Genomic DNA, 27,336 nt, shown 5'->3' with positions numbered 1-27,336 from the left:
GCATTGCCAGATGTGAACCATGCCTCGCACAGAAGAGCTCTCAGAAGACCTGCCATTAAGAATTGTTGACTTGCATAAAGCTGGAAAGGGTTAAAAAGTATCTCTGAAAGCCTTGATGTTCATCAGTCCACGGTAAGACAAAGTGTCTATAAATGGAGAAAGTGCAGCACTGTTGCTACTCTCCCTAGGAGTGGCCGTCCTGTAAAGATGACTGCAAGAGCACAGCGCAGAATGCTCAATGAGGTGAAGAAGAATCCTAGAGTGTCAGCTAGAGACTTAAAGAAATCTCTGGCACATGCTAACATCTCTGTTGACGAATCTACGATACGTAAAACAATGAACAAGAATGGAGTTCATGGGAGGACACCACGGAGGACACCACGGAGGACACCATGGAGGAAGCCACTGCTGTCCAGAAGAAACATTGCTGCACGTTTGAAGTTTGCAAAAGAGCACCTGGATGTTCCACAGCGCTACTGGCAACACATTCTGTGGACAGATGAAACCAACGTTGAGTTGTTTGGAAGGAACACACAACGCTATGTGCGGAGAATCCAAAGGGTTCACATACTTTTTCTTGCAACTGTACCTTTAAGAAAAAATGTTTTAGGACTAACTTGTCAATGTCTTTTTATAAAAAGTTCTGAAGATGTGTCTAAAAAGCAATTTTTTGGGGAAATGTACCATTTATTTGTTGTTATCAGACCAAACGGTTAATATTAGAGTAAAAACATATATAGTGTAGTGTTCTCCTGCAGTGTGTTGAAACTCTGGTGTAAACACTGAGTTAAACCGCAGCCAATGAAGACAGAGTCGTAGTAAGTTTGACCGTTGTCACAATTCTTCATAGACATGGCGGTGAAAACATTGTTCTTAATGTAAATACAAACTTAAATTGCTTTCCTGCATTCTTTACAGTGTTTAACATAGTTGTAAATAAATCATAACTTATCAATGATCTTTGTAACAATATTCTTCCTAGTAAATGATCTGTCAAATAGACGAACTTACAGAATTGCCTCTAGGATGTTTCTTGTGGATGGAAGCAGATTATATTTGGAGAAATACTCTCTGGCCATGCCGTTTCTCTAACGTTAAACCGGAAGTGACGCTAAGAACGGCAAACTTAAAGATAACATGACCATTAGCACTCCTAGTGGTGACTTTATGAACTGCAAACAAATTATTTTAAGACAGCACATATAGTATATATATACAAAATGGTATATTTATTGTGAGTAATAATACAATATTTCTGATGTTTTTGCAGATTCGTTCATCGTCACAACGTCACTGACAGCAAAAGCACCAATCAGACCGTCTGAGAGGAGAAGGTCATCTGAAGAAGAGGAAGAGGAGGAAGACGATGATGAAGAGGAGGAGGGAGCTTCAGATGAGCAAGGTGACTTTAAACTAATCACAAAATCCTCCATCCTTTGTCTCACTTAAAAGGGAGATACATTTCTGAATCCGGTCTATTTTTATAATCTTCTTCCTCAGTTAAAGACATCCTCACTACTGTGTTTACTGCAACAACAACCACGGCCAAAACAACAACGGCTAAAACCACAACAACAACAACACCGACTGTATCCCCAGATGCATCCAACGAGGTGTTAGGAAGTTCAACAACATCTGAAAAGACAACACCAGCCTCTCCAACAGGTCAGATTAATGCATTAATGTCGATAAATTATGAAAATCTAAAATGTCTTGATTGAAAAGTGCCCATTTATCTTCAATGGCTTCAATGTCATGTGACCTAATGATTCGAAATCAATGGAGACATAAATTAGACTACATGTACACATCTCTTGATACAAAAAAAATCAAAGAATACAAATAATATATAATAGAAAAGGCACTCTAATTAAATTAAAAGTGTGTCCTTATCGTCTAATACAATGCTGTGGAGTTCTTAACAAAAAATGCTGTATTTTCATCAAAATATTCAAATAAAATTGAGAAAAAAACACTCACAAATTCTCTAAATGTGATTTAAACAGTTATGTATTCATGCTTTATTGAGTTGTTTGAACTGTTGATTTAGATGAATGTGGAAACTGTTTAAATATAATATGATTGTGTAGATCAAGATACTGAAACACACAGTAATCACACAGTAATCACACACCTGTGTTTCGTTTGGAAAAAAAGGAAATGTGAGTTATTTTGTCTTTGACACTTGAATGTCTCACTTCTGAAGGTCTTTGTGTAATCTGTGTTTTCAGGTGGAGGAGAATCAACAACAACAACAACAACTCCTCCTGCTTCAGAGGAGAGACGAGAGGAAACAGGTTTTCACACAACTCAAGGTCAGCTTAGAGTTAAAAGTGAGATAAAAGTATGTTAGAAAGAAATCTGTAGTTTGGAAACCCTAAAGTCTTTTCACTTTAAAACAAAGTTTGGCATTATATCAAATATGACACGGTACAATATGTCTAAAATGGTCTCTATATACCAATTGTTTTCATCATTAAAAGATGTATAAAAGTATGTTAGAAAGAAATCTGTAGTTCGGAAACCCTGATCTGTTTTCAGTTAAAGAGAAAAGTTTGACATTGTGGCAAATTAAACTAATATGTCACGGTACAGTATGTCTAAAATGGTCTCTTACATTGTAAGTGTATAGTATATCGTTAAAAGTGGTATAAAGAAATCTGTAGTTTGGAAAATATTTGACCGAGGTTGGATTTAAAAATAATACTTGCTGACCAATATATATATATGCTTCTTTTTTTTTGACGTACTACACTATTATTTTTTTATTAAATATTTGACATAATTTGAATTTGTTCATACATTTCCTACTATACCTGCTATCCCATTACTTTTTCATCCATTTTTTAACATACTATACTTTGACTTTTTTGGAAACCTTGGACATATTTTCTCTTTTTACATATATTTGACATACTATAAAAAAATGTCATGTTTCTGACACACTATTGGCGCGTTTCCACTGCAGCGGGGTAGCCCCGTTTAGGCGTCCCTAAGCGTCCTCACTCAGGCCTCGGGCTGCCTCGCTGGCCGTCCGAGGCCGTGGCGCATTTCCATTACAGTTTAGGACCTGCGGTAGCAACGCAGTGTAGGCGGGGCGATCGGCTTTGTTTTTGTTCACATTTCGAGTTGTTCCGTCGAGCTCCCGCTGGATTTGATCATCCCCAATGAGATGTAGGAACGTCGTCACCTCCTCGGTCGACCACGGTGTGCTTTTCTTATTAGACGTAGCCATTTTTGTAGCTCATCCGTTTACAAAATGCTGCAAGCCTGCTTCTAGATATATATGCGACGCTAGGGATGAACTCGCGCGCAATCTTGTGACGATTCTCTCTGACCAATCAGCAGTCGAGAGTGTTGACGTCACTAGTTCAGCCCTGGCCCTGGTCTGAGGGAACCACGATTTTATGAGGCCGGAAAAAGAGGGAAAAAGTACCCGCTGGCCGGTACTAGGCTATATGGAAACGCCACCAAAAACCGGCCTGGCCGCTTGAGGACGGTTAAGGACGCTTAAACGGGGCTACCCGCTGCAGTGGAAACGCGCCATATGACTTTTTTATGAAACATTTGACTTTATATATTTTGACTTACTATGAATATATTGGACAGAGACCATTATGGTTTCTTTCAATTTTTTCAACATAACATTAACCCTTTATCGGGTGAGGAACCATATTTGGGTTACATAACATACAAACATAGCGTCCCCCCGCGACTCAGTGAGGTCGAGAAGCATGTGGTTTTCTGCCAGCCAATCAGCGAAGATCACTCTACGCCACAGAGCGCACCATTGGGGAATTTGACCAATCAGCAGAGGCCTGAAACGGGTTAGGGTTAACCTACTAGTGCCTTATAAAGGGTTAACATTTTTTATGAAATATTTGACCTGCTGAACAATGAATATTCTTCCATGATGTATTCAACATAATATACCATGATTTCTTTTCACAACGTTTTCCACATACTTGACTGACTGATTTATTTTAGGGTTTCTCCTCACTTTTTACGCTGCTATGGACAATCTTGCACTAATGCACATTCTCAAAGATATTGAAGTGACTGTTATTTTGTATATATTGACTGTTGTGTTTTTATTTAGGTCTTAATGTGTGCATTTATAAACATGTGTCTTGATTGTGTATATATAGGATATACATATTTGCGCACATATTTTTATATATATTTGTTTTTATATCCGGGATTGTGGGAAACGGTATTTCGATCTCTCTGTCTGTACACACAAACTGAAAGATTGACATAAAGTTGACTTTGAGTTGTAATGTGTTTGTGATCACAGGACAGGAGAAGATATCCAGTGTCAAAACCACCGTCGCCTCGCCTCCAAATTCAGGAGAGGAAGTGGTTCCCCCCATCGCTCCCCCCCCGGGAAGAGGTGAGGCCAATCATTAAAACATCGAGAGAGAGAGAGAGAGGGATTCTTTAAGCGTCTAAACCATGTTGTAAATCTGAATCTGCTGCACAAAAATGTCAGAATTAATTTAATCTGGAATCTGTACAATAGCATAAAGTCAACCATCAATAACAAGTACAAATATTTATATAAACATAAGAAGTACAAATGAGAAATTCCAAAAATAGATAAAACATAGAATACAAATATATATATATAAAAAAAGGATGTTAAAATTAAAATGTGCACATTGTACTGCGATTTATAAAATACATATTACAATATAACCTGATTTATTAATATCCTCACCTTCCTTCTGCAGCTCAGGTGAGTCACAAAACGACACCTTCAGTGGGAGTTGTGTCTCAAACCACCACATTGACCTCCATCGGACCTCCTTCATCTCAGACCTCCTCCACCAGACCTCCTTCATCTCAGACCTCCTCCACCAGACCTCCTTCATCTCAGACCTCCTCCACCAGACCTCCTTCATCTCAGACCTCCTCCACCAGACCTCCATCATCTGAGACCTCCTCCACCAGACCTCCTTCATCTCAGACCTCCTCCACCAGACCTCCATCATTTCACACCTCCTCCACCAGACCTCCTTCATCTCACACCTCCTCCACCAGACCTCCTTCATCTCAGACCTCCTCCATCAGACCTCCTTCATCTCACACCTCCTCCACCAGACCTCCATCATCACAGACCTCCTCCACCATACCTCCTTCATCTCACACCTCCTCCACCAGACCTCCTTCATCTCACACCTCCTCCACCAGACCTCCTTCATCTCAGACCTCCTCCATCAGACCTCCTTCATCTCACACCTCCTCCACCAGACCTCCTTCATCTCACACCTCCTCCACCAGACCTCCTTCATCTCAGACCTCCTCCACCAGACCTCCATCATCTGAGACCTCCTCCACCAGACCTCCTTCATCTCAGACCTCCTCCACCAGACCTCCATCATCTCACACCTCCTCCACCAGACCTCCTTCATCTCAGACCTCCTCCATCAGACCTCCTTCATCTCACACCTCCTCCACCAGACCTCCATCATCACAGACCTCCTCCACCAGACCTCCTTCATCTCACACCTCCTCCATCAGACCTCCATCATCTCACACCTCCTCCACCAGACCTCCTTCATCTCAGACCTCCTCCATCAGACCTCCTTCATCTCACACCTCCTCCACCAGACCTCCATCATCACAGACCTCCTCCACCATACCTCCTTCATCTCACACCTCCTCCATCAGACCTCCATCATCTCACACCTCCTCCATCAGGACCACCACTGAGGCTGAATCTGAGGAGCAGCCAGAGAAGAAAGAGGAAGCTCCATGTGAGGAAGAGGAGAAATCAGACAGCTCTCCGGAGAGAGATATGGATGGTAGACTTAAAGTTAAAATATAAACAGAAGACTGGTTTCATTCTTCTTCTAGTTCTTCTGGTTCTACTAGTTCTTCTGGTTCTTCTGATTCTTCTGGTTCTTCTTGTTCTACTGATTCTTCTAGTTCTTCTAGTTCTACTGATTCTTCTAGTTCTTCTAGTTCTACTGATTCTACGGATTCTTCTAGTTCTACGGATTCTTCTAGTTCTTCTGGTTCTTCTAGTTCTTCTAGTTCTTCTTGTTCTTCTGATTCTTCTGATTCTTCTAGTTCTTCTGATTCTTCTAGTTCTTCTGGTTCTTCTAGTTCTTCTGGTTCTTCTGATTCTTCTGGTTCTTCTGATTCTTCTAGTTCTTCTGATTCTTCTGGTTCTTCTAGTTCTTCTGGTTCATTCTGATTCTTCTGGTTCTTCTGATTCTTCTGATTCTTCTAGTTCTTCTGATTCTTCTGATTCTTCTGGTTCTTCTGATTCTTCTAGTTCTTCTGATTCTTCTGGTTCTTCTGGTTCTTCTGATTCTTCTGGTTCTTCTGATTCTTCTGATTCTTCTGGTTCTTCTAGTTCTTCTGGTTCTTCTGATTCTTCTGGTTCTTCTGGTTCTTCTAGTTCTTCTGATTCTTCTGGTTCTTCTGATTCTTCTAGTTCTTCTGGTTCTTCTGGTTCTTCTGATTCTTCTGGTTCTTCTAGTTCTTCTGGTTCTTCTGATTCTTCTGGTTCTTCTGATTCTTCTGATTATTCTGGTTCTTCTGATTCTTCTAGTTCTTCTGGTTCTTCTAGTTCTTCTGATTCTTCTGGTTCTTCTGATTCTTCTAGTTCTTCTGATTCTTCTGGTTCTTCTGATTCTTCTAGTTCTTCTGATTCTTCTGGTTCTTCTGGAATCTTCTGATTCTTCTAGTTCTTCTGATTCTTCTGGTTCTTCTGATTCTTCTAGTTCTTCTGATTCTTCTAGTTCTTCTGATTCTTCTGGTTCTTCTGATTCTTCTAGTTCTTCTGATTCTTCTGGTTCTTCTGGAATCTTCTGGTTCTTCTAGTTCTTCTAGTTCTTCTGGTTCTTCTGATTCTTCTAGTTCTTCTGATTCTTCTAGTTCTTCTGATTCTTCTGGTTATTCTGATTCTTCTAGTTCTTCTGATTCTTCTGGTTCTTCTGGTTCGTCTGGTTGTTCTGGTTCTTCTGATTCTTCTGATTCTTCTGATTCTTCTGGTTCTTCTAGTTCTTCTGATTCTTCTGGTTCTTCTGGTTCTTCTAGTTCTTCTGATTCTTCTGATTCTTCTAGTTCTTCTGATTCTTCTGGTTATTCTGATTCTTCTAGTTCTTCTGGTTCTTCTGATTCTTCTGATTCTTCTGGTTCTTCTGATTCTTCTGGTTCTTCTAGTTCTTCTGGTTCTTCTGATTCTTCTGGTTCTTCTGATTCTTCTGATTATTCTAATTATTCTGGTTCTTCTGGTTCGTCTGGTTGTTCTGATTCTTCTAGTTCTTCTGGTTCTTCTGATTCTTCTGGTTCTTCTGATTCTTCTGATTCTTCTGGTTCTTCTGATTCTTCTAGTTCTTCTGGTTCTTCTGATTCTTCTGGTTCTTCTAGTTCTTCTGGTTCTTCTGGTTCTTCTGATTCTTCTGGTTCTTCTAGTTCTTCTGGTTCTTCTGGTTCGTCTGGTTGTTCTGATTCTTCTAGTTCTTCTGGTTCTTCTGATTCTTCTGGTTCTTCTGATTCTTCTGGTTCTTCTGGTTCTTCTGATTCTTCTGGTTCTTCTAGTTCTTCTGGTTCTTCTGGTTCTTCTAGTTCTTCTGATTCTTCTAGTTCTTCTGATTCTTCTGGTTCTTCTAGTTCTTCTGATTCTTCTGGTTCTTCTGATTGTTCTGGTTCTTCTGGTTCTTCTGATTGTTCTGGTTCTTCTAGTTCTTCTAGTTCTTCTGATTCTTCTGGTTCTTCTAGTTCTTCTGATTCTTCTAGTTCTTCTGATTCTTCTGGTTCTTCTAGTTCTTCTGATTGTTCTGGTTCTTCTAGTTCTTCTGGTTCTTCTGATTCTTCTGATTCTTCTAGTTATTCTGGTTCTTCTGATTCTTCTGGTTCTTCTAGTTATTCTGGTTCTTCTGATTCTTCTGGTTCTTCTGGTTCTTCTAGTTCTTCTGATTCTTCTGATTCTTCAGATTATTCTAGTTCTTCTGATTCTTCTGGTTCTTCTAGTTATTCTGATTCTTCTAGTTCTTCTGGTTCTTCTGGTTCTTCTGATTCTTCTAGTTCTTCTGGTTCTTCTGGTTCTTCTGGTTCTTCTGGTTCTTCTGATTCTTCAGATTATTCTAGTTCTTCTGATTCTTCTGGTTCTTCTAGTTATTCTGATTCTTCTAGTTCTTCTGGTTCTTCTGGTTCTTCTGATTCTTCTAGTTCTTCTGGTTCTTCTGATTCTTCTAGTTCTTCTGGTTCTTCTGGTTCTTCTGGTTCTTCTGATTCTTCAGATTATTCTAGTTCTTCTGATTCTTCTGGTTCTTCTGATTCTTCTGGTTCTTCTGGTTCTTCTAGTTCTTCTGGTTCTTCTGGTTCTTCTAGTTCTTCTGGTTCTTCTGATTCTTCTAGTTCTTCTGGTTCTTCTGGTTCTTCTGGTTCTTCTGGTTCTTCTGATTCTTCAGATTATTCTAGTTCTTCTGATTCTTCTGGTTCTTCTGATTCTTCTGGTTCTTCTGGTTCTTCTAGTTCTTCTGGTTCTTCTGGTTCTTCTAGTTATTCTGGTTCTTCTGATTCTTCTGATTCTTCTGATTCTTCTGGTTCTTCTAGTTCTTCTGATTCTTCTGGTTCTTCTGATTCTTCTGGTTCTTCTGGTTCTTCTAGTTCTTCTGATTCTTCTAGTTCTTCTGATTCTTCTGGTTCTTCTAGTTCTTCTGATTCTTCTGGTTCTTCTGATTGTTCTGGTTCTTCTGGTTCTTCTGATTCTTCTCGTTCTTCTGGTTCTTCTCGTTCTTCTGGTTCCTCTTGTTCTTCTGGTTCTTCTGGTTCTTCTGGTTCCTCTTGTTCTTCTGGTTCTTCTGGTTCTTCTGGTTCTTCTGGTTCCTCTTGTTCTTCTGGTTCTTCTGGTTCTTCTGGTTCCTCTTGTTCTTCTGGTTCTTCTGGTTCTTCTGGTTCTTCTGATTCTTCTGGTTCTTCTGGTTCTTCTAGTTCTTCTGATTCTTCTAGTTCTTCTGGTTCTTCTGATTCTTCTGGTTCTTCTAGTTATTCTGATTCTTCTAGTTCTTCTGGTTCTTCTGGTTCTTCTGATTCTTCTGGTTCTTCTAGTTATTCTGATTCTTCTAGTTCTTCTGGTTCTTCTGATTCTTCTGATTCTTCTAGTTCTTCTAGTTCTTCTGATTCTTCTGGTTCTTCTAGTTCTTCTAGTTCTTCTGATTCTTCTGATTCTTCTAGTTCTTCTGGTTCTTCTGATTCTTCTGATTCTTCTAGTTCTTCTAGTTCTTCTGATTCTTCTGGTTCTTCTGATTCTTCTGATTCTTCTGATTCTTCTGGTTCTTCTAGTTCTTCTGGTTCTTCTAGTTCTTCTGATTCTTCTAGTTCTTCTGATTCTTCTGGTTCTTCTGATTCTTCTGATTCTTCTGGTTCTTCTGGTTCTTCTAGTTCTTCTGGTTCTTCTAGTTCTTCTGATTCTTCTGGTTCTTCTGGTTCTTCTGGTTCTTCTAGTTCTTCTGGTTCTTCTAGTTCTTCTGATTCTTCTGGTTCTTCTGATTCTTCTGGTTCTTCTGGTTCTTCTGGTTCTTCTAGTTCTTCTGGTTCTTCTAGTTCTTCTGATTCTTCTAGTTCTTCTGATTCTTCTGGTTCTTCTGATTCTTCTGATTCTTCTGGTTCTTCTGGTTCTTCTAGTTCTTCTGGTTCTTCTAGTTCTTCTGATTCTTCTGGTTCTTCTGGTTCTTCTAGTTCTTCTGGTTCTTCTAGTTCTTCTGATTCTTCTGGTTCTTCTGATTCTTCTGATTCTTCTAGTTCTTCTGGTTCTTCTAGTTCTTCTGGTTCTTCTAGTTCTTCTGGTTCTTCTGGTTCTTCTAGTTCTTCTGGTTCTTCTAGTTCTTCTGATTCTTCTGGTTCTACTGATTCTTCTGGTTCTTCTAGTTCTTCTGGTTCTTCTAGTTCTTCTGATTCTTCTAGTTCTTCTGATTCTTCTGGTTCTTCTGATTCTTCTGATTCTTCTGGTTCTTCTGGTTCTTCTAGTTCTTCTGGTTCTTCTAGTTCTTCTGATTCTTCTGGTTCTTCTGATTCTTCTGGTTCTTCTGGTTCTTCTAGTTCTTCTGGTTCTTCTAGTTCTTCTGATTCTTCTGGTTCTTCTGATTCTTCTGATTCTTCTAGTTCTTCTGATTCTTCTGATTCTTCTGGTTCTTCTAGTTCTTCTGGAATCTTCTGGTTCTTCTAGTTCTTCTGGTTCTTCTGGTTCTTCTGGTTCTTCTGATTCTTCTAGTTCTTCTGGTTCTTCCGGTTTTTCTAGTTCTTCTGGTTCGTCTGGTTGTTCTGATTCTTCTAGTTCTTCTGGTTCGTCTGGTTGTTCTGATTCTTCTAGTTCTTCTGGTTCGTCTGGTTGTTCTGATTCTTCTAGTTCTTCTGGTTCTTCTGGTTCTTCTAGTTCTTCTGATTCTTCTGATTCTTCTGGTTCTTCTGATTCTTCTGGTTCTTCTGTTTTTTTGTTCGGGTTCTTCTGCTCTTCTTCTGGTCTTCTTCTAGTCATCCTGTCTTCTGATGCTGCATTAAGTGAAGTTTATCCTGACTGTTTCTCTGTCTGCAGACTTGGAGGTGAGGAAGAGGACGATGCCATTCTTCGCCTGGTCTCTGCTGGAGTCCATCGGTCTGACTGACGTCCCGCTGCAGCCGGACAGCAAAGGTATGCCAGAGGAACTGCATGTCTTTGGCCTCATTTCTCTCTAAAAGGACACTTTAAGTTGAGTTTTTTTCACATCATCCCCCTCAGAGTGCAGCCACTCCTTCACGCTGTACGGCAGCGGGGGGGCGGCCAATCGGGACCTTCCTGCTCTGGGGGAAATGCTTCACTGTCTGACCGGACGATGCCCCCACGAGTACGAGATGTACGGCTGCTACTGTGGACAGGAAGGAAGGGGGGGGCAGCCTCAGGACCAGCTGGACAGGTGAGGAGGGGGCGGCAGTGTTAATAAACAGAAACAAACTGCAAGAAACCAACTTTACACTGCAGGAATGAGTCCGAAAACCCCAAAAGGGTGTTAATGAACTAACTTTAGAATCTTTAATGACCACACAGCCAGGCTGGGGGAATTCGTGTTCAGTGCAGAGTATTACAGCTTGTTCCATACAATTCAACATACAATAAACAGACAATAAAAAGTACAACACACAGCACAGGGCAAAGACATATCATAACATAAAGTTCAAGGTGTGGTGGATTGTTATTGTTCATTGGGGTTATTTAGAGTCCATTTAGTGTCCGTATTGCAAAGGGGAAAAAGCTGTTTTTGAAGCGGGCGGTTTTGGCGGACAGTGACCTGTAGCGCCTCCCTGAGGGCAGAAGTTGGAAGACATGGTGACCTGGGTGGGAGGGGTCAGAAATGATTTTCTTTGCCCTTGTGACAGTTCGTTGGTGGTGAAGTGATTCGAGTGATGGAAGGGGACTGCAGGTGATTTTTGATGCTTTATTGATGATACGTTGAAGTTTACTCCGGGAGAGGTTGTCTGAACTGCTGTACCAGACTGTGATGGATGATGTGAGGATGCTTTGGATGATGGCTGTGTAGAACTGGATTATTAGATGTTTCCTCACTCTGTATTTCTTGAGCTGCCGCAGAAAGAATAGCCTTTGGTTGGCTTTTTTGTAGATGTGGTCTGTGTTGGTCTTCCATTTGAGGTTATTGCTTATGTGAGTGCCAAGAAATTTGAGTGATTCTGTGGAAATGAGTTTGCCGGAGATAGATAGAGGTGATTTGGGCTGTGGCTTTCGCCTGAAGTCGATGATTATTTCTTGGGTTTTTGCTGTGTTAAGTAGGAGGTTGTTTTCTGAGCACCAGGTGACTGCTTGATGGATCTGAGTGAGGTATTGTGTTTCATTATTATTTGAGATGAGTCCTGTTATTGTTGTGTCATCTGCGTATTTATATATGTATATATTACAGTGTGAGAGCTGCAGGAATGAGTCCAAAAAAAACCAAAAACCCCTAATAAATGTGCCGTTGATATTACTTTTTTATGACTCTTTCTCAGGTGCTGCTTCTTCCATCACTGCTGTCTGAAGCAGATCAGCTCGGTGGGCTGCAGTCCGGAGAGGAAGCTCAGCGCTCAGGTTTCCTGTGAGGGGGGGAAGCCTCGCTGTGAGTAAAGGAACTACTTTAATATGTTACAGTATTCAGATCCTTTACTGAAGTAAAAGTACTAATCCCACGCTGTAGACTCTTTTGCAAAAGTCCTTCATTGTTTAAAACAGGGGGTCAAACTCGATTTCATCGTGGGCCACATCACCATTATGGTTGCACACAAAGGGCAGGTTGTAACTTCAAGACTTTTTAATTATACATATATAAATATATATAAAATAATGTATTATATGACATTATTGCCTCTGCATTGGATTATTATCGGATAGGGTAATGACTTCATAACTACGTCTGAAAGCAGAAAATAATTGCAAGTCTCTTCAGTGCGCATGTCACAAAACAAGATGCATTGTGGGACATGTAGTTTAACATGCTTCTGTAAAGTGGCATGTAACCATATAATAAACGTATTATATACTTTGCAAGCTCTTGCGGGGCCACATAAAATTAAGTCTTGAGTTTGACCCCCCTGTGTTACGGTATTAATTTATCCTTTACCGAAGTAAAAGTACTTATACCACGCAATAGAAAGACTCTTTTGCAAAAGTCCTGCATTGTTTAAAGTGTAATGATAGGAAAATACTTGAGTAAAGTACCTAAAATATGTACTTAGGTACAGTACTTTTACCTATATCTATTGCTGCTCTTACTTAAAGGTCACCTATTATACAAAATGCACTTTGTGATGTCTTTTATACATAAATATGAATACAATGTGTGACGTGTTTTGGACTAAATATGGTCTTTGTTTACATTAGCAAGCATCGCTAACACTCAGAGCTAACCTGTTCCGGAGAGAGCATGTGTAAAGAAGCAAGCATTTAAAAAAGGAACTCACCTGGTGGTAAACCTGAGAGAGAGAAAGAGTTTGAGCTCCATACTGTTTCAGAGAGAATCCTTGATGTGGTTTGGAACATGATATGGAGTTTCATCACGGCAGAATGTAGCTGAGAATTAAGCTACAGACCCAGAATCAGCACTTTAGTAACAGGGCTGAAATAGAGGGGGATGAGGCTAGAATGGTTGATCTGTTTGGTATTTTGAGCAAAACACTTCATAGACATGTTTTTTATAGATTTGTATGTATCTGAGAGCTATGCTATATGCCTAAAAACAGTAAAATAGGAGACCTTTAAAGTGTAACGATAGAAAAAGTACCTCAAATATGTACTTAAGTACAGTACTTTTACCTATAACTACTGCTGCTTTTACTTACGCCAAGGATCTGAGTACTTCTTCTACACTGCTTCTTATATTGAAACAAGTTGAACATGATCAATAATGAAACCTGACTCAACGACTCGTCTCTCCTCAGGTCAGGGCGTGAGTGTGTGTGATAAACTGCAGTGTGTGTGTGATAAAACCACAGCGGAGTGTATGGCGTTCGCTCACTTTAACCACAGCCTCCCCGCGGCTCAGTGCCGAGGACCCGAGCCCCCCTGCCGGCGGCCCACGCGGCCCCCCAACCCACGGCTTTCATCTCAGTCCAGCGAGGAGAGCGAGGAGAGTGAGGAGAGCCAGGGAGGAAACTCTGATGACGTCATCAGGGAGAAACCTGAAGGAGGTCGGGAGACATCTACGGATAAAAACACGACTCCTCCACCTCCAAGAGGCCAGCACAGGTGAGCGGTCACATCGTAATGTTCTTTCTCTCAGTTAAAACAAAACAATGCAATTCTTGAAGAAGTTGCGTCCCCACTAAGGTCGAGGGGACCTGAGGACAGTAGATTCAAGGCTTTTAATGTCATTGGTTCAGAGCTACAGTGTAGATATATCAATGAGCTCACAGGCCCCTCCAACAGAGCAACACAACAACACAGATAAAATATAATAGAAGTAGTAACACACAACAACCAATATCCGAGGGAGTCAGACTGAACCTTAACAAACATGTTTATTCCTTTTAAACAAAGTATGCTGCCAACACATGTTATTTGAGGAGGAGGAGGAGGAGGAGGAGGAGGAGGAGGAGGAGGAGGAGGAGGAGGAGGAGGAGGAGGAGGAGGAGGAGGAGGAGGAGGAGGAGGAGGAGGAGGAGGAGGAGGAGGAGGAGGAGGAGGAGGAGGAGCCGCCAAATGAAAGAAACAAGTCCTCTGAAACCACACCCCTCACGATCTGAACTACTTCCTGAAGAAGTTGAGCTGTGGATGCTGAGAAGCTGACGCTGATCTGCCTCAGATGTAATACTGCATCGTTACTGATTGGACGCTAGGTGGGATCGAACCTGAGGATCAAAAGGTTGAGACTTCTATAGTAACATTGAGATGAATTGGGTAATATAAGTAGAGTTATGAAGGAATGTCCGGGTAACACAAGTACTCTACATCAAATACACGCTGTTTTCACAATAACCAGCATACAGACATGTACATATATTGAATATGTATATATGACTCAAATATATATACATGTTCATTTCATTCATTTGTTATTGTAACAGTTTCTTACCTGTATCATTGTAATTGTATCTTTGTCTTCATGTTGTGTGAATCTGTGCTTTTAGTCTCACCCTGTTGCTTTTTGAACTACTGCATTTAATAAAGCTCCATCTTCTCTTAATGCGTGTTCTTATTCAGCTTCACATGTTGACGTTAGTTCAGAGTCTCTGCGATGTTTAATGTGAGTTAAACAAAGAAACATGCCTTAAACACAACGGTTCCCATGACGATGATCTTCTCAGTTCTTCTGGTGTTTTCTGCAAATACTGTGCACTCCTTTTAGTTTGTTCTAAATAGACCTATTATTCGTGAAACTCCTGAAACGCATGAAATAACTCAGTTTTTTACGTAAAAATACCTCAAGATGGAAGTGTGTTTAGAGAGATGGTCACCTGTTGTAAGGTGGAAGCCTCTAATTCAGGGGTCGGCAAGTAAGTTTCGCCTTGGGACAATTTCTTTCTGAGCCACTAGATGGCGGGCCAGAACATAATCAAAGGCCAGAGCCTCTGGCTGGACCCGCCCAAAGGGAGGCTCGTCCTCTCTCGCCCCATTCCAGTCCCATGTTAAAAGCCAGGGCTATTATCTGTATTTGAACAGACTTATCTTTTAAATTGCTGCTCGTTTTGCGTCGTCCCGTTCAAATGAAATCGCCGTCAATCACTTTTCCTCGCTCGCGCCAGCTCCGGGGGAGGGGTTACAAGGCTCGCGGCTTGTGCTGCGTTCACTTGCACTCGGACATTAGGGATTTTCTCTCATAAATGTCCGATGAGCCAAAACCTTTCTTTCAAAACTAAGCTGCCAGCTGGGGTGGCAGCATATGCACCGCCACCCCTCGCCCTCCATGATCAAGCGGCTTCTCCGATTTGGTTGTCAATGTTTTGATATCCTAAGTAAACATTAAGTTTGAATGATTTAGTGAGCTGGTGTTATTTGTTTCAAACCACACACCACGCGCTGTCCACCTATTGATCCATTATCAGCGTCAGTGCACCCGCTGCCAGATTGTGCCTGTGCTGTGTCATTCACTCTCAACATGGATACAACAATAAGCATTCTTCAAGTGGAGGTAGATTCTCTGTTCGGACATTATAGCCTATATGTGCGACTGTCGGTCCAATACAAAAAAAATAAAAAATCTCAAAATAATATTTTATATTATTGCTGGCGGGCCGCTAATGGCCGCCTGTTGCCGACCCATGCTCTAATTGGACTCTGTATTTGTTATATTTATTATGCTTTGTTGATAATTACTATTATATATTGTACTTTTTGATTATGTTATATATATATATTTGTTGTTGTATATAATGATATGATATTGTATCTGCGTACCATGTTGTGTGAGACTCACTGTCAAGGAACTTGTTCTAATAAATGTTCAAAACCTTTTTCTCTGCAGCGATGAAAACTGGAACATGAAGCAAGAAGAGAAGCCGAAGAATCCTCCTCATCTTCCTCATTTTTTTTCTTTCACTACTCTTCCTCCATCCAGTGGAGAGAGCAAAGCACCGCCGTCACACAACCACCGGCCAATCACAGGACAGAACAGCAACCAACAGCCAATCACAGCGCAGCGACCGGCGTGGAAACCAGCGGGGAAAGAGGAAGAGGAGGAGGGAGGAGAAGAAGATGAAGGATAGGAAGAGGAAGAGGAGGAGGGGGGAGGAGAAGAAGAGGAAGAGGGAATCTAGAAGTGTTTCTCTCTTCTAACGGCAGCTTTGGGAATAATTATGATTATGTTTTTCAGAGGGTTTTGTTGACGATTACAAGTTGTACATTTCAGAAAAATATGTTCAAATCAAATGTTTACTTTGATTTTCAGGTTTTCTTCACATGATTTTAATAAAAAAATGAACTAAATAAAAGCTGTGGCATTTCCCTTCAAACTCTAACAGAAACAAAGACGTTATAAATGTTGAGTGTTGATAGAAAAATATTTAATTTGATCACCAATTGATATGAAGAATATTATGACTTCAGCCTCAACAGTGGAACTTCCCAGAGAAAAAACACATTATTTTTTATCTGCGCTCTAAAATACTTTGTGATTTTCAGAAGAAAATCATAATTTTGAGATTTTTAAAAAGTGATAATTTGGAGATCTTCAGAAAAAATACAACATTTTGAGATTTTCAGAAAAAAAAGTGATAATTTTGAGATCTTGAGTAAAAAGTCTACATTTTGAGATTTTCAGTAAAAAATCATAATTTTGAAACTTTTAGAAAAAGTCATAATTTTGAAATCTTAAAAAAAAAAGTACACGTACAATGTGTTGGAGCGATAGCCAATAGGAGCATGAGAGTTAGGTAGTGATGTCACTATGTCCGGAACTTTGGGATTTTAGCCTTTGCATAATTTTGAGATTTTTAGAAAAAGTCATCATTTAGTGATTTTCAGAAAAATAAAATCATAATTTGGAGTAATTTGGATATTTTCAGTAAAAAGTCCGAATTTTGAGAAGCCTTTCACGTACAATGTGTGGAGCGATAGCCAATAGGAGCATGAGTGTTAGGTAGTGATGTCACTATGTCCGGAACTTGAGATTTTAGCCTTAGCAGACCATTTACATGCACTGAAACCTTTAAAACATAAAACACACCACAGGAGAAGGAAAACCTTCAAAAATAACTTCAATGACTCGTAAGAACAGATTTTTTTCGTCGTTGTTATTCTTTATTATTTCTTCATGGATACAACAGACTGAACGATATGGGAGAAAATACCTCGAATGATCAAACCGTACCGACATGAATCTGTGCGATTTATTTTGCTATAGTACCAGAACACAGTGATCAAAGTGCAAACACCATATTTCATTATGACGCTTAATGTTCAGCATCTCATTTCATCAACACATTGCACACCGTCTAAATGAGCCAAGTGTGCTTTATCAAAAGTACATTCACAGACTGATTTATACTTTATTATTATTACACCTTTTTTATTTTACTGACTAGAAGTTGCAGCTCAGATTCACTCAATTAGAGACGGTGTCAGATTCAGATTTCAGCCAATTGAACAGAGCAGAACTTTGATCTTTCTGAGCTAAGTATTTATCGTGCAACTAACTCTAAATATCTGTCGGATTAAACAACGGGCACTGAATTGTTTTTGCATTGAAAGGACACAAACGGCTCTGAAATAAACCTTATAACTCTAAATGCATTTACAGATCATGTGAATCCTGGAGCCGCTGGAAAATAAACACAAAGCTGAAAGCAGTTTTAAGAAATGTCCGTTCTCTTTTTAAATAAAGTCGTTTTTTAAAAACACAGACATTTCCTCGTGAGCAGAATAGTGAAACTGTCTTTGCAAAATTAAGTGAATTTAAAGCTTTAATATTGAATACTTTGACATCTGGAGCTGCAACTTCCGTGCAAGAAAACACAATTGAAATGCTAAAATAAGCACAGATTTACTTCCGGCAAAAATAAGTGCCCATAGATATAATATAGCGAGTCAGCATTTTGAAATGATGCGATGGATCCGACAAAGAAAGGAAGCATGAATGGGATCTTTTCTCCCACCATCCCATTGAAACCCTGAACCGTCATCTTCAATAAACAACAAACACATGTCATGTAAAATAAAAACAGATCAGCGTTCATCGTCATCTGGATGAATGTGATCTGCAGAATAAATCTCTCTAAATCTCTACCCGGCAACAGCGTGACCGCACGTGATGCATAACATGTACAAAAATATATATGAAACACCGCTTTAATGACACATTCCTAAAGAAATAACTCTATAGCTAAAACCAGTCGGACTTTCCTCCAGAGTGAAATCAGTGACGTGTGCACTGCGCTGGCTCCTTTGTGATCACCTCGGAGAAAAGTCGGATTTGAAAGTTAGCGTGATATGTTAGCTGGTTCACATGATGCATGTTTTTAACGTAGTGCTGTGACGGTAAGCAGCGTGGATTTCTAAAAGATAGAATCACTTTGATGCGTCGTGGAGGACGGGCTTTATACACGGGGAATACAAAAGGCTTTCTTCACTTATTTGAGGCTCATAGCTCCGCCTCCGCGCTTTCTCACGTTGGAGGACTCTGTTGGAGGACTCTGCAGGTAAACTCACTTCAAACCACTCATACGTTTATTTAGCTTCGTCTGCAGAACAAAGACTGTTTGAACCTGGTTTTAAACACACATCTGTATCTGAAGCACAATCCGACCACAAACATCCATTTTCAAATCAGCCAAAGAGGGACTACTTTATTGCTTGGAAACCGACCAAATTTGGTTAGAAATTAAGTGTGAAAATCATCTTTTAGAGGCGTCTGTCCTACGATAATCCTGCTCTTTAATGCAACTACACCCCGCTGATCAGGAGAGTCAGAAACACTCGTTTTTAAAGCAAAAGCATCAAAATGCATTGCTTTTTAAGCGATAAACTCAACCTTTAAAAGCTGAAACATGATCTCCACGCTGCATTTAGGTGAAGAGTTAAGATAAGGGTCATGTGACGACTATCGGACCAGATCTAATTTGAGATGTAACTATGAAACCCAACTTTTAACTGTCGTGCTTTTATTCATTTGAACTCCAGCTCCAAAGGGACTCCTTCTCTGACTTCTAAATGGACCACATTGGATGTTAAATGACTTTTAAAGGCCTTATTTCCTGGTATTTTTGCCTTTATTTCTTTACAGTTTTGGCAAAAGACCCCATGGATGTTCACACACTGTTACTGGACTTTGACTCTGCGAAGAAGTGGGTTTCTCACATTAATTGTAGCAATAATTATAATGTGTATCTATCATGTGTCGGACGAAGCAAGTCTGTAAATAATATGGGATTGTAGTTTGATTTCCACACGTTTTCAACAAGATTATTTAGGCTTTTTAGCGACGTTAATGGCTCTGAAACGAAGGCCTGCTGTCTGCCTGACTGAGGACTTCGCTGACACTACATGGAACACTTCATTTGAGATGAACTGTAAAATGTTACTTGTAAAAGCTGTCAAATCTTCTTGTGTCAATTGAAAAGGTTCTTGTTGTTGTTTTCTGTTACCCCCATATTAAAGAGCCAATCAGCTTGCACGATGCACACTTTCCCATCATGCATCATCAACATTTAGGAGCCTCAGACGTGCATATTAGTCCAGCTCATGTTGTGAAGCCAGAAGAGTTTCATGATGGAAAAGCATGGCAGTGGTCAAACAGCTGGGACTGCAAAGTGTGCTCTGCAGCAGTCACATGTATTGCTCCTGATCGGGGTGAGGCGTACAGATACAGATGATTTCACACCAGGTGGAAACAGACTCTCAAGCTGATCCTGAAGAAGACTGACTTCCTGTTAGAGATCAAACGCTTCAGCTCATGTTGGTGATTCCACATCCTTTAACTTCCCAAACCATCTGAAACGTACTCGATCAAATCACAAACATCCCGACACAAACGGCCTCTTCCTCGTCTCCTTCACTCACTTTCCATCTTTCACTATTTCATTATGTACTAAACGTGCAACAGGACCCGAATGTAACTTTCCGTCACCTAAAAATCATCTTTCGGTGGATTTAGGATCAAAGTTTGAAAGAAAAATCAACAGGATTTTTTTTCTTTCTGCACCTTTTTCATAATTGTTTCGCTCTGTTGTGATTGGTCAACCACTTATAGATGTCCCGCCCCTTAGCCTATCAAGTACAATGTGTTGAAGCGCTAGCCAATAGGAGCGCAAGGGTTCCAAAGTGATATTTTCCAGACCTTTAGTTTGCCCTTTCAGACCATTGACATGCACTAAAACCTACAACACTACAGAACGAGGGAAATCACCAACTATGAGCGAGCCGTCTGTCCTGAACACTTTCTCACCACGTCTTTAGTATTGCTCTCGATTTCAGTTTCCTCTCGTGAAACTTAGCTGCGTCTTGAAGCCCGTTTCAGGTGCTTGGGTTACCTTTAAGAGCTTAAGATCTAATCTACCTTCTAGCACACGTTCATTCAGTTCTGATAACTGATATATTTAACATTTAGCTTTATTTGAGAGACATGAGAACAGAAGCTGGCTCTGAGTTAGCATCACAGCTAACACTAGACGCACGTGTTTAAGCTTTAAAGTGGTTCTATCCGTGTAGCGAGCGATTGATTTACCCTACAGCGTATGTACAAGGTGGGAAGCCTTTGATAGTGGCATGTGTCAGCATCTAAACACTAAGGAGTGGAAGATGGTGGCTTTAGTTTGTTCTTCGTGACTCTTATTATTAGTTTAGCTTCAGGCAACAAAATGCAGAAAATCAGCAATCAGAAAATCCAAGTTTTTAAAGTAGATTTTAACAGAATTGTGTTATTTTTTGTACCGTTTTCAATTAAAAGGCTGTTGAACTAACTGGAGGTTATAAACTGAGCTTTGTTTGGATTTTCAGATTAAAGTTTTTTTCTGCATTTTGTGCGACACTGTGCTGGTCTGAGGAAACGACAGTGCAGAGTGTGTAGTTCTTCCTAGCAGTTTGCTGATATATCACTGTGTGTGTGTGTGTGTGTGTGTGTGTGTGTGTGTGTGTGTGTGTGTGTGTGTGTGTGTGTGATCAGTACACACACAGGTCGGGGAACTTCATCTCGTAGACGGGGACGGACTGATTGTGTCCGGAGGAAATGGAGACGACCCCTGAAGGGCTGGGGGGGGGTCTGTGGAGGAGAGAGGGGGGAACGTTATAGAAGTAGCTTAAACTCACGGAAGATCCACTCGGGAATAAATGGCTTCCTGAACCTTTAAAGGTCTCCTATTCTACTCGTCTTCATCAATATATCACAGGTCTCAGATATATCCAGAGCCTGTCTCTGATTGGCTGAAACACCAAACAGATCATTGCAGCATTACCCATAATCCCCTCTGTTTCAGCCCTGTTTCCAAAGTGCTGATTCTCTGTCTGTTACTTTAGATGAAAATAAGGAGCCCCTCCCCACGCCCCTCTGAGAGACATTTGGTTACAAAGAACTCAATGGAGCTCTAGGAGGAGATTCAGGTGATAAGGGGGGGGGGGTTACCTTGGTTGCTTGATTACACAAGACAAAACATCGTTATGACATCATAAAGTGACGAAAATCTGATCAGCTCATTTTCAGACAGGTTTTTATAGAAATGGATCAAAAAGAGAGAGAATCTTTCAGAGTCTCTTTCCACAGAGTTGATGTAGAAGAGACATGAAGAAGAGAGGACACGTGTTGATGTAGAAGAGACATGAAGAAGAGGGGACACATGTTGATGTAGAAGAGACATGAAGAAGAGGGGACACATGTTGATGTAGAAGAGGCATGAAGAAGAGGGGACACATGTTGATGTAGAAGAGACATGAAGAAGAGGGGACACATGTTGATGTAGAAGAGACATGAAGAAGAGAGGACACATGTTGATGTAGAAGAGACATGAAGAAGAGGGGACACATGGTGATGTAGAAGAGACATGAAGAAGAGGGGACACATGTTGATGTAGAAGAGACATGAATAAGAGGGGACACATGTTGATGTAGAAGAGACATGAAGAAGAGGGGACACATGTTGATGTAGAAGAGACATGAAGAAGAGGGGACACATGTTGATGTGGAAGAGACATGAAGAAGAGGGGACACATGTTGATGTAGAAGAGACATGGAGAAGAGGGGACACATGTTGATGTAGAAGAGACATGAAGAAGAGGGGACACATGGTGATGTAGAAGAGACATGAAGAAGAGGGGACACATGTTGATGTAGAAGAGACATGAAGAAGAGTGGGACACAATGGTGATGTAGAAGAGACATGAAGAAGAGGGGACACATGTTGATGTAGAAGAGACATGAAGAAGAGGGGACACATGTTGATGTAGAAGATACATGAAGAGAGGGGACACATGTTGATGTAGAAGAGACATGAAGAAGAGGGGACACATGTTGATGTAGAAGAGACATGAAGAAGAGGGGACACATGGTGATGTAGAAGAGACATGAAGAAGAGGGGACACATGTTGATGTAGAAGAGACATGAAGAAGAGGGGGCACATGGTGATGTAGAAGAGACATGAAGAAGAGGGGAGACATGTTGATGTAGAAGAGACATGAAGAAGAGGGGACACATGTTGATGAGAAGAGACATGAGAAGAGGGGAACTATGTTGATGTAGAAGAGACATGAAGAAGAGGGGACACATGTGATGTAGAAGAGACATGAAGAAGAGGGGGACACATGTTGATGTAAGAAGAGAGACATGAAGACAGAGGGGGCACACTGTTTGATTGTAGAAGAGCATGAAGAAGAGGGGACACATGTTGATGTAGAAGCGACATGAAGAAGAGGGGACACATGTTGATGTAGAAGAGGACATGAAGAAGAGGGGGACACATGTGAGTCGAAGAGACATGAAGAAGAGGGGACAATGTTGATGTAGAAAAGGAATGTTGAGTGAAGAGACATGAAGAAGAAGAGGGGACACAGTTGATGTAGAAGAGACATGGAGAAGAGGGGACACATGTTGATGTAGAGAGACATGAAGAAGAGGGACCACATGGTGATGTAGAATAGACATGAAGAAGAGGGGACACGTGTTGATGTAGAAGGGACATGGAGAAGAGGGGACACATGTTGATGTAGAAGAGACATGGAGAAGAGGGGACACATGGTGATGTAGAAGAGACATGGAGAAGAGGGGACACATGTTGATGTAGAAGAGACATGAAGAAGAGGGGACACATGTTTTTCTTTAAATGTCCTAGCTTAAAGCACACACGACTACAGAGATGTGTTACGATGACTTTACTCTCCATGTTCAGCTAGTAAACGACGTGGCTACGCGTGGATAGTATTATCGAATCCTGAATTCAAGTATTAACAAAAGTAAACAAAAAGATGGCTGACCTGATGGTTAGTTCGAAGATCTGAGCCAGACGGTCGTGCAACAAGTTCGCCTGCAGGAAGAAATCAGCCATAGTTAACTAGCACGTTTTAAACCTACAATATTAGAGGTATGAGGGTGGTTCACGGAACTGAGTACTGGTTCGTCTCACCTTGGACTCGCAGTGAGCGGCGATCTCTTCAAACGGAGCTTTCTGGAACTTTTCCATCAGCTGACGCCTCTTCTCCCGCTCCTGCTCCTCCACCCCCGTCGTGTCTGAGGACCAACAAACATGGAGGATTCAATTCAACTCAAATGTATTTATATAGCCCGATATCACAACACACATTTGTCTCAGAGGGCTTCACAAATCAGCAAGCATGAATGATATAAAGTAAAAACAACAAAGATATCTGAGAATATATTAAAATGACAAGTTGGTCCATTTTCTTTGTTCCCGTTAAAACCCGTGCTGCAGCATTTTGTTTTAATCGAAGAGTCTTTCATGATGAGTGTGGACAGCCTGGTAAAAGGGAATTGCAATAACCCAGGATGATGGAGCTCCAGACAAAAGTCAACATTTATTTTTTGTACTCTGGGAGGGTTAATCAGAAACGTCTCTGAAACTCACCGATGGCTTTCTTCAGCGTCTCGAACGTGATCTCCTCGGCCAGCTGGGACTAAAGGAAATACAAATAAAACACAGATTAGATTTAAACACATCAGGATGAACATACCCTGAATAATACACTTTAAAAAATACTTATCTTATTTACGGGAATGTCTTCTTTTTAACTTTTGTTAAATGTTTTTCTATATTTTAATTATTTTTTTATTTGATTTATTATTAATTCTACAATTTCAACAATTAAACAATTAAAACATTCGACAAACAAACTCAATTAGTAGCAGTGGGAGGGAAGAAAGAATAGTTTATACAGAGGAAGCCCTCCTGTTAGTCATCAGCAGGATAAAGAAAAAAAAGGTACATCTTTAATTAAATACTAATATTATTGACTTATAAAAAATGTTTTTTGTAACATACAGCACAAAGAAAACAAAATAAAGACACATGCGTCATTGTTGGCCTTCAATACAAAATAAATAATAATTAAAAAATAACGGAAAAAGCCAAAATAATAAAGAACAGACACATTAAAAAAGTATAAAAGTAATAAAAACATTATTTACAATAATACAAAAAAATAATACAATAAATACATACAAAATTCAAATAAAATAAAAGTAATTTAAAATAATAATAAAAGATAATTAATAATGTTAATAATTATAGCGTGGAGACGGACCTTGTCAGGCAGGATGTTGGAGATGATGTCCACCTGCAGAGAGATGGTGTCCACGTAGCTCTTCCTCCTCGTCATCCGGTCTTTATCTGAGAGACAGAGGAGAACAGATTAAGCTCCAAACCCTGATTTATTAATACTGCGAGAACAATATCAGCATCAGCAGCACAGCAGAGTGCATGAGGAGAATATTTCTACAGATTACATCTATTTTTTGTGTATCCTACAACACTTCAACGAGGAGGGGACGTGGTTTTAAAACGTTTTTAATGTATTTAATAACGTTTTTCTCACCGCTAGGTATCTCTGAAGGTCATGGTGCTTTCAAGTGCAGTCGTACATTAGAATACTTGAATACAATATAATAACTAAATTAAATTAACATGTATATTTTCTAGTCGTCACCATCTTGTTTTTTGGTCGTCACCATCTTGGTTTCGAGTCGTCACCATCTTGTTTTTTAGTCGTCACCATCTTGGTTTCTAGTCGTCACCATCTTGGTTTCTAGTCGTCACCATCTTGTTTTTTGGTCGTCACCATCTTGTTGTTTGGTCGTCACCATCTTGTTTTTTGGTCGTCACCATCTTGGTTTCTAGTCGTCACCATCTTGGTTTCTAGTCGTCACCATCTTGTTTTCTAGTCGTCACCATCTTGGTTTCTGGTCGTCACCATCTTGTTTTTTGGTCGTCACCATCTTGGTTTCTGGTCGTCACCATCTTGGTTTCTAGTCATCACCATCTTGTTTTTTAGTCGTCACCATCTTGTTTTCTAGTCGTCACCATCTTGGTTTCTGGTCGTCACCATCTTGTTTTTTTGGTCGTCACCATCTTGTTTTCTAGTCGTCACCATCTTGTTTTCTAGTCGTCACCATCTTGTTTTCTAGTCGTCACCATCTTGTTTTCTAGTCGTCACCATCTTGTTTTCTAGTCGTCACCATCTTGTTTTTTTGGTCATCACCATCTTGTTTTTTGGTCGTCACCATCTTGTTTTCTAATCGTCACCATCTTGTTTTCTAGTCGTCACCATCTTGTTTTCTAGTCGTCACCATCTTGTTTTCTAGTCGTCACCATCTTGTTTTCTAGTCGTCACCATCTTGTTTTCTGGTCGTCACCATCTTGTTTTCTAGTCGTCACCATCTTGTTTTCTAGTCGTCACCATCTTGTTTTCTGGTCGTCACCATCTTGGTTTCTGGTCGTCACCATCTTGTTTTTTAGTCGTCACCATCTTGGTTTCTAGTCGTCACCATCTTGGTTTCTAGTCATCACCATCTTGTTTTTTAGTCGTCACCATCTTGGTTTCTAGTTGTCACAATCTTGTTTTTTAGTCATCACCAACTTGTTTTTTGGTCGTCACCATCTTGGTTTCTAGTCGTCACCATCTTGTTTTCTTGTCGTCACCATCTTGGTTTCTAGTCGTCACCATCTTGTTTTTTGGTCGTCACCATCTTGTTTTTTGGTCGTCACCATCTTGGTTTCTAGTCGTCACCATCTTGTTTTCTAGTCGTCACCATCTTGTTTTCTAGTCGTCACCATCTTGTTTTCTAGTCGTCACCATCTTGTTTTCTAGTCGTCACCATCTTGTTTTCTGGTCGTCACCATCTTGTTTTCTAGTCGTCACCATCTTGTTTTCTAGTCGTCACCATCTTGTTTTCTAGTCGTCACCATCTTGTTTTCTAGTCGTCACCATCTTGTTTTCTGGTCGTCACCATCTTGTTTTCTGGTCGTCACCATCTTGTTTTCTAGTCGTCACCATCTTGTTTTCTGGTCGTCACCATCTTGTTTTTTGGTCGTCACCATCTTGTTTTCTAGTCGTCACCATCTTGTTTTCTAGTCGTCACCATCTTGTTTTCTAGTCGTCACCATCTTGTTTTCTAGTCGTCACCATCTTGTTTTTTTGGTCATCACCATCTTGTTTTTTGGTCGTCACCATCTTGTTTTCTAGTCGTCACCATCTTGTTTTCTAGTCGTCACCATCTTGTTTTCTGGTCGTCACCATCTTGTTTTCTAGTCGTCACCATCTTGTTTTCTGGTCGTCACCATCTTGTTTTCTAGTCGTCACCATCTTGTTTTCTAGTCGTCACCATCTTGTTTTCTAGTCGTCACCATCTTGTTTTCTAGTCGTCACCATCTTGTTTTCTAGTCGTCACCATCTTGTTTTCTAGTCGTCACCATCTTGTTTTCTAGTCGTCACCATCTTGTTTTCTGGTCGTCACCATCTTGTTTTCTGGTCGTCACCATCTTGTTTTTTGGTCGTCACCATCTTGTTTTCTGGTCGTCACCATCTTGTTTTCTAGTCGTCACCATCTTGTTTTCTAGTCGTCACCATCTTGTTTTCTAGTCGTCACCATCTTGTTTCCTAGTCGTCACCATCTTGTTTTCTAGTCGTCACCATCTTGTTTTCTAGTCGTCACCATCTTGTTTTCTAGTCGTCACCATCTTGTTTTCTAGTCGTCACCATCTTGTTCATTCACTCACTAAGAATAGTAATAATACTAATAATGTTTTTTGTAAATGCTTTTGGTGATAAATAATAAATAATGATAATAACATGTATTTTTTCCCCTCATCCCTCAAACTGTGCTTGAGATAAATAGTGACTTTTAAATTAAAAAAAAGTTAAAAAGTATTTATTTTAATCACTTTTTTGACGCATGGTTTTGAAAAACAGTCTCAACCATTTTTCTTACA

The 27,336-nt window shown here is 40.3% G+C and overlaps 2 protein-coding genes across 3 annotated transcripts in view; one reads left to right on the top strand and one right to left on the bottom strand.

Annotated features, from left to right (window-relative positions):
* LOC117559548 (mucin-2-like) overlaps positions 1 to 16,399 on the top strand; it is a 35,548-nt gene extending 19,149 nt beyond the window's left edge. For both annotated transcript variants that reach the window (XM_034236343.1, XM_034236342.1), the window contains exons 12-21: positions 1,271 to 1,402; positions 1,501 to 1,665; positions 2,232 to 2,315; positions 4,298 to 4,393; positions 4,734 to 5,807; positions 10,550 to 10,645; positions 10,733 to 10,907; positions 11,992 to 12,098; positions 13,417 to 13,723; positions 15,939 to 16,399. In XM_034236343.1, the coding sequence (XP_034092234.1) occupies positions 1,271 to 1,402; positions 1,501 to 1,665; positions 2,232 to 2,315; positions 4,298 to 4,393; positions 4,734 to 5,807; positions 10,550 to 10,645; positions 10,733 to 10,907; positions 11,992 to 12,098; positions 13,417 to 13,723; positions 15,939 to 16,179 (2,477 nt within the window). In that variant the 3' untranslated portion in view covers positions 16,180 to 16,399. The remainder of the gene's footprint in view (positions 1 to 1,270; positions 1,403 to 1,500; positions 1,666 to 2,231; positions 2,316 to 4,297; positions 4,394 to 4,733; positions 5,808 to 10,549; positions 10,646 to 10,732; positions 10,908 to 11,991; positions 12,099 to 13,416; positions 13,724 to 15,938) is intronic.
* A 791-nt stretch (positions 16,400 to 17,190) lies between these two features.
* The window catches only part of efr3a (EFR3 homolog A (S. cerevisiae)), a gene marked incomplete at its 5' end in the record, with an annotated part of 98,930 nt that continues 88,784 nt past the window's right edge, over positions 17,191 to 27,336 (bottom strand). Inside the window, 5 exon segments of the mRNA XM_034236340.1 lie at positions 17,191 to 21,167; positions 23,369 to 23,418; positions 23,518 to 23,621; positions 23,977 to 24,025; positions 24,653 to 24,738. Coding sequence (XP_034092231.1) covers positions 21,068 to 21,167; positions 23,369 to 23,418; positions 23,518 to 23,621; positions 23,977 to 24,025; positions 24,653 to 24,738 — 389 coding nt within the window.

This window comes from Gymnodraco acuticeps, unplaced genomic scaffold (assembly GCF_902827175.1).
Source record: "Gymnodraco acuticeps unplaced genomic scaffold, fGymAcu1.1, whole genome shotgun sequence".
Lineage (NCBI taxonomy): Eukaryota > Metazoa > Chordata > Actinopteri > Perciformes > Bathydraconidae > Gymnodraco > Gymnodraco acuticeps.
This window is presented reverse-complemented; position numbering and strand designations above follow the sequence as displayed.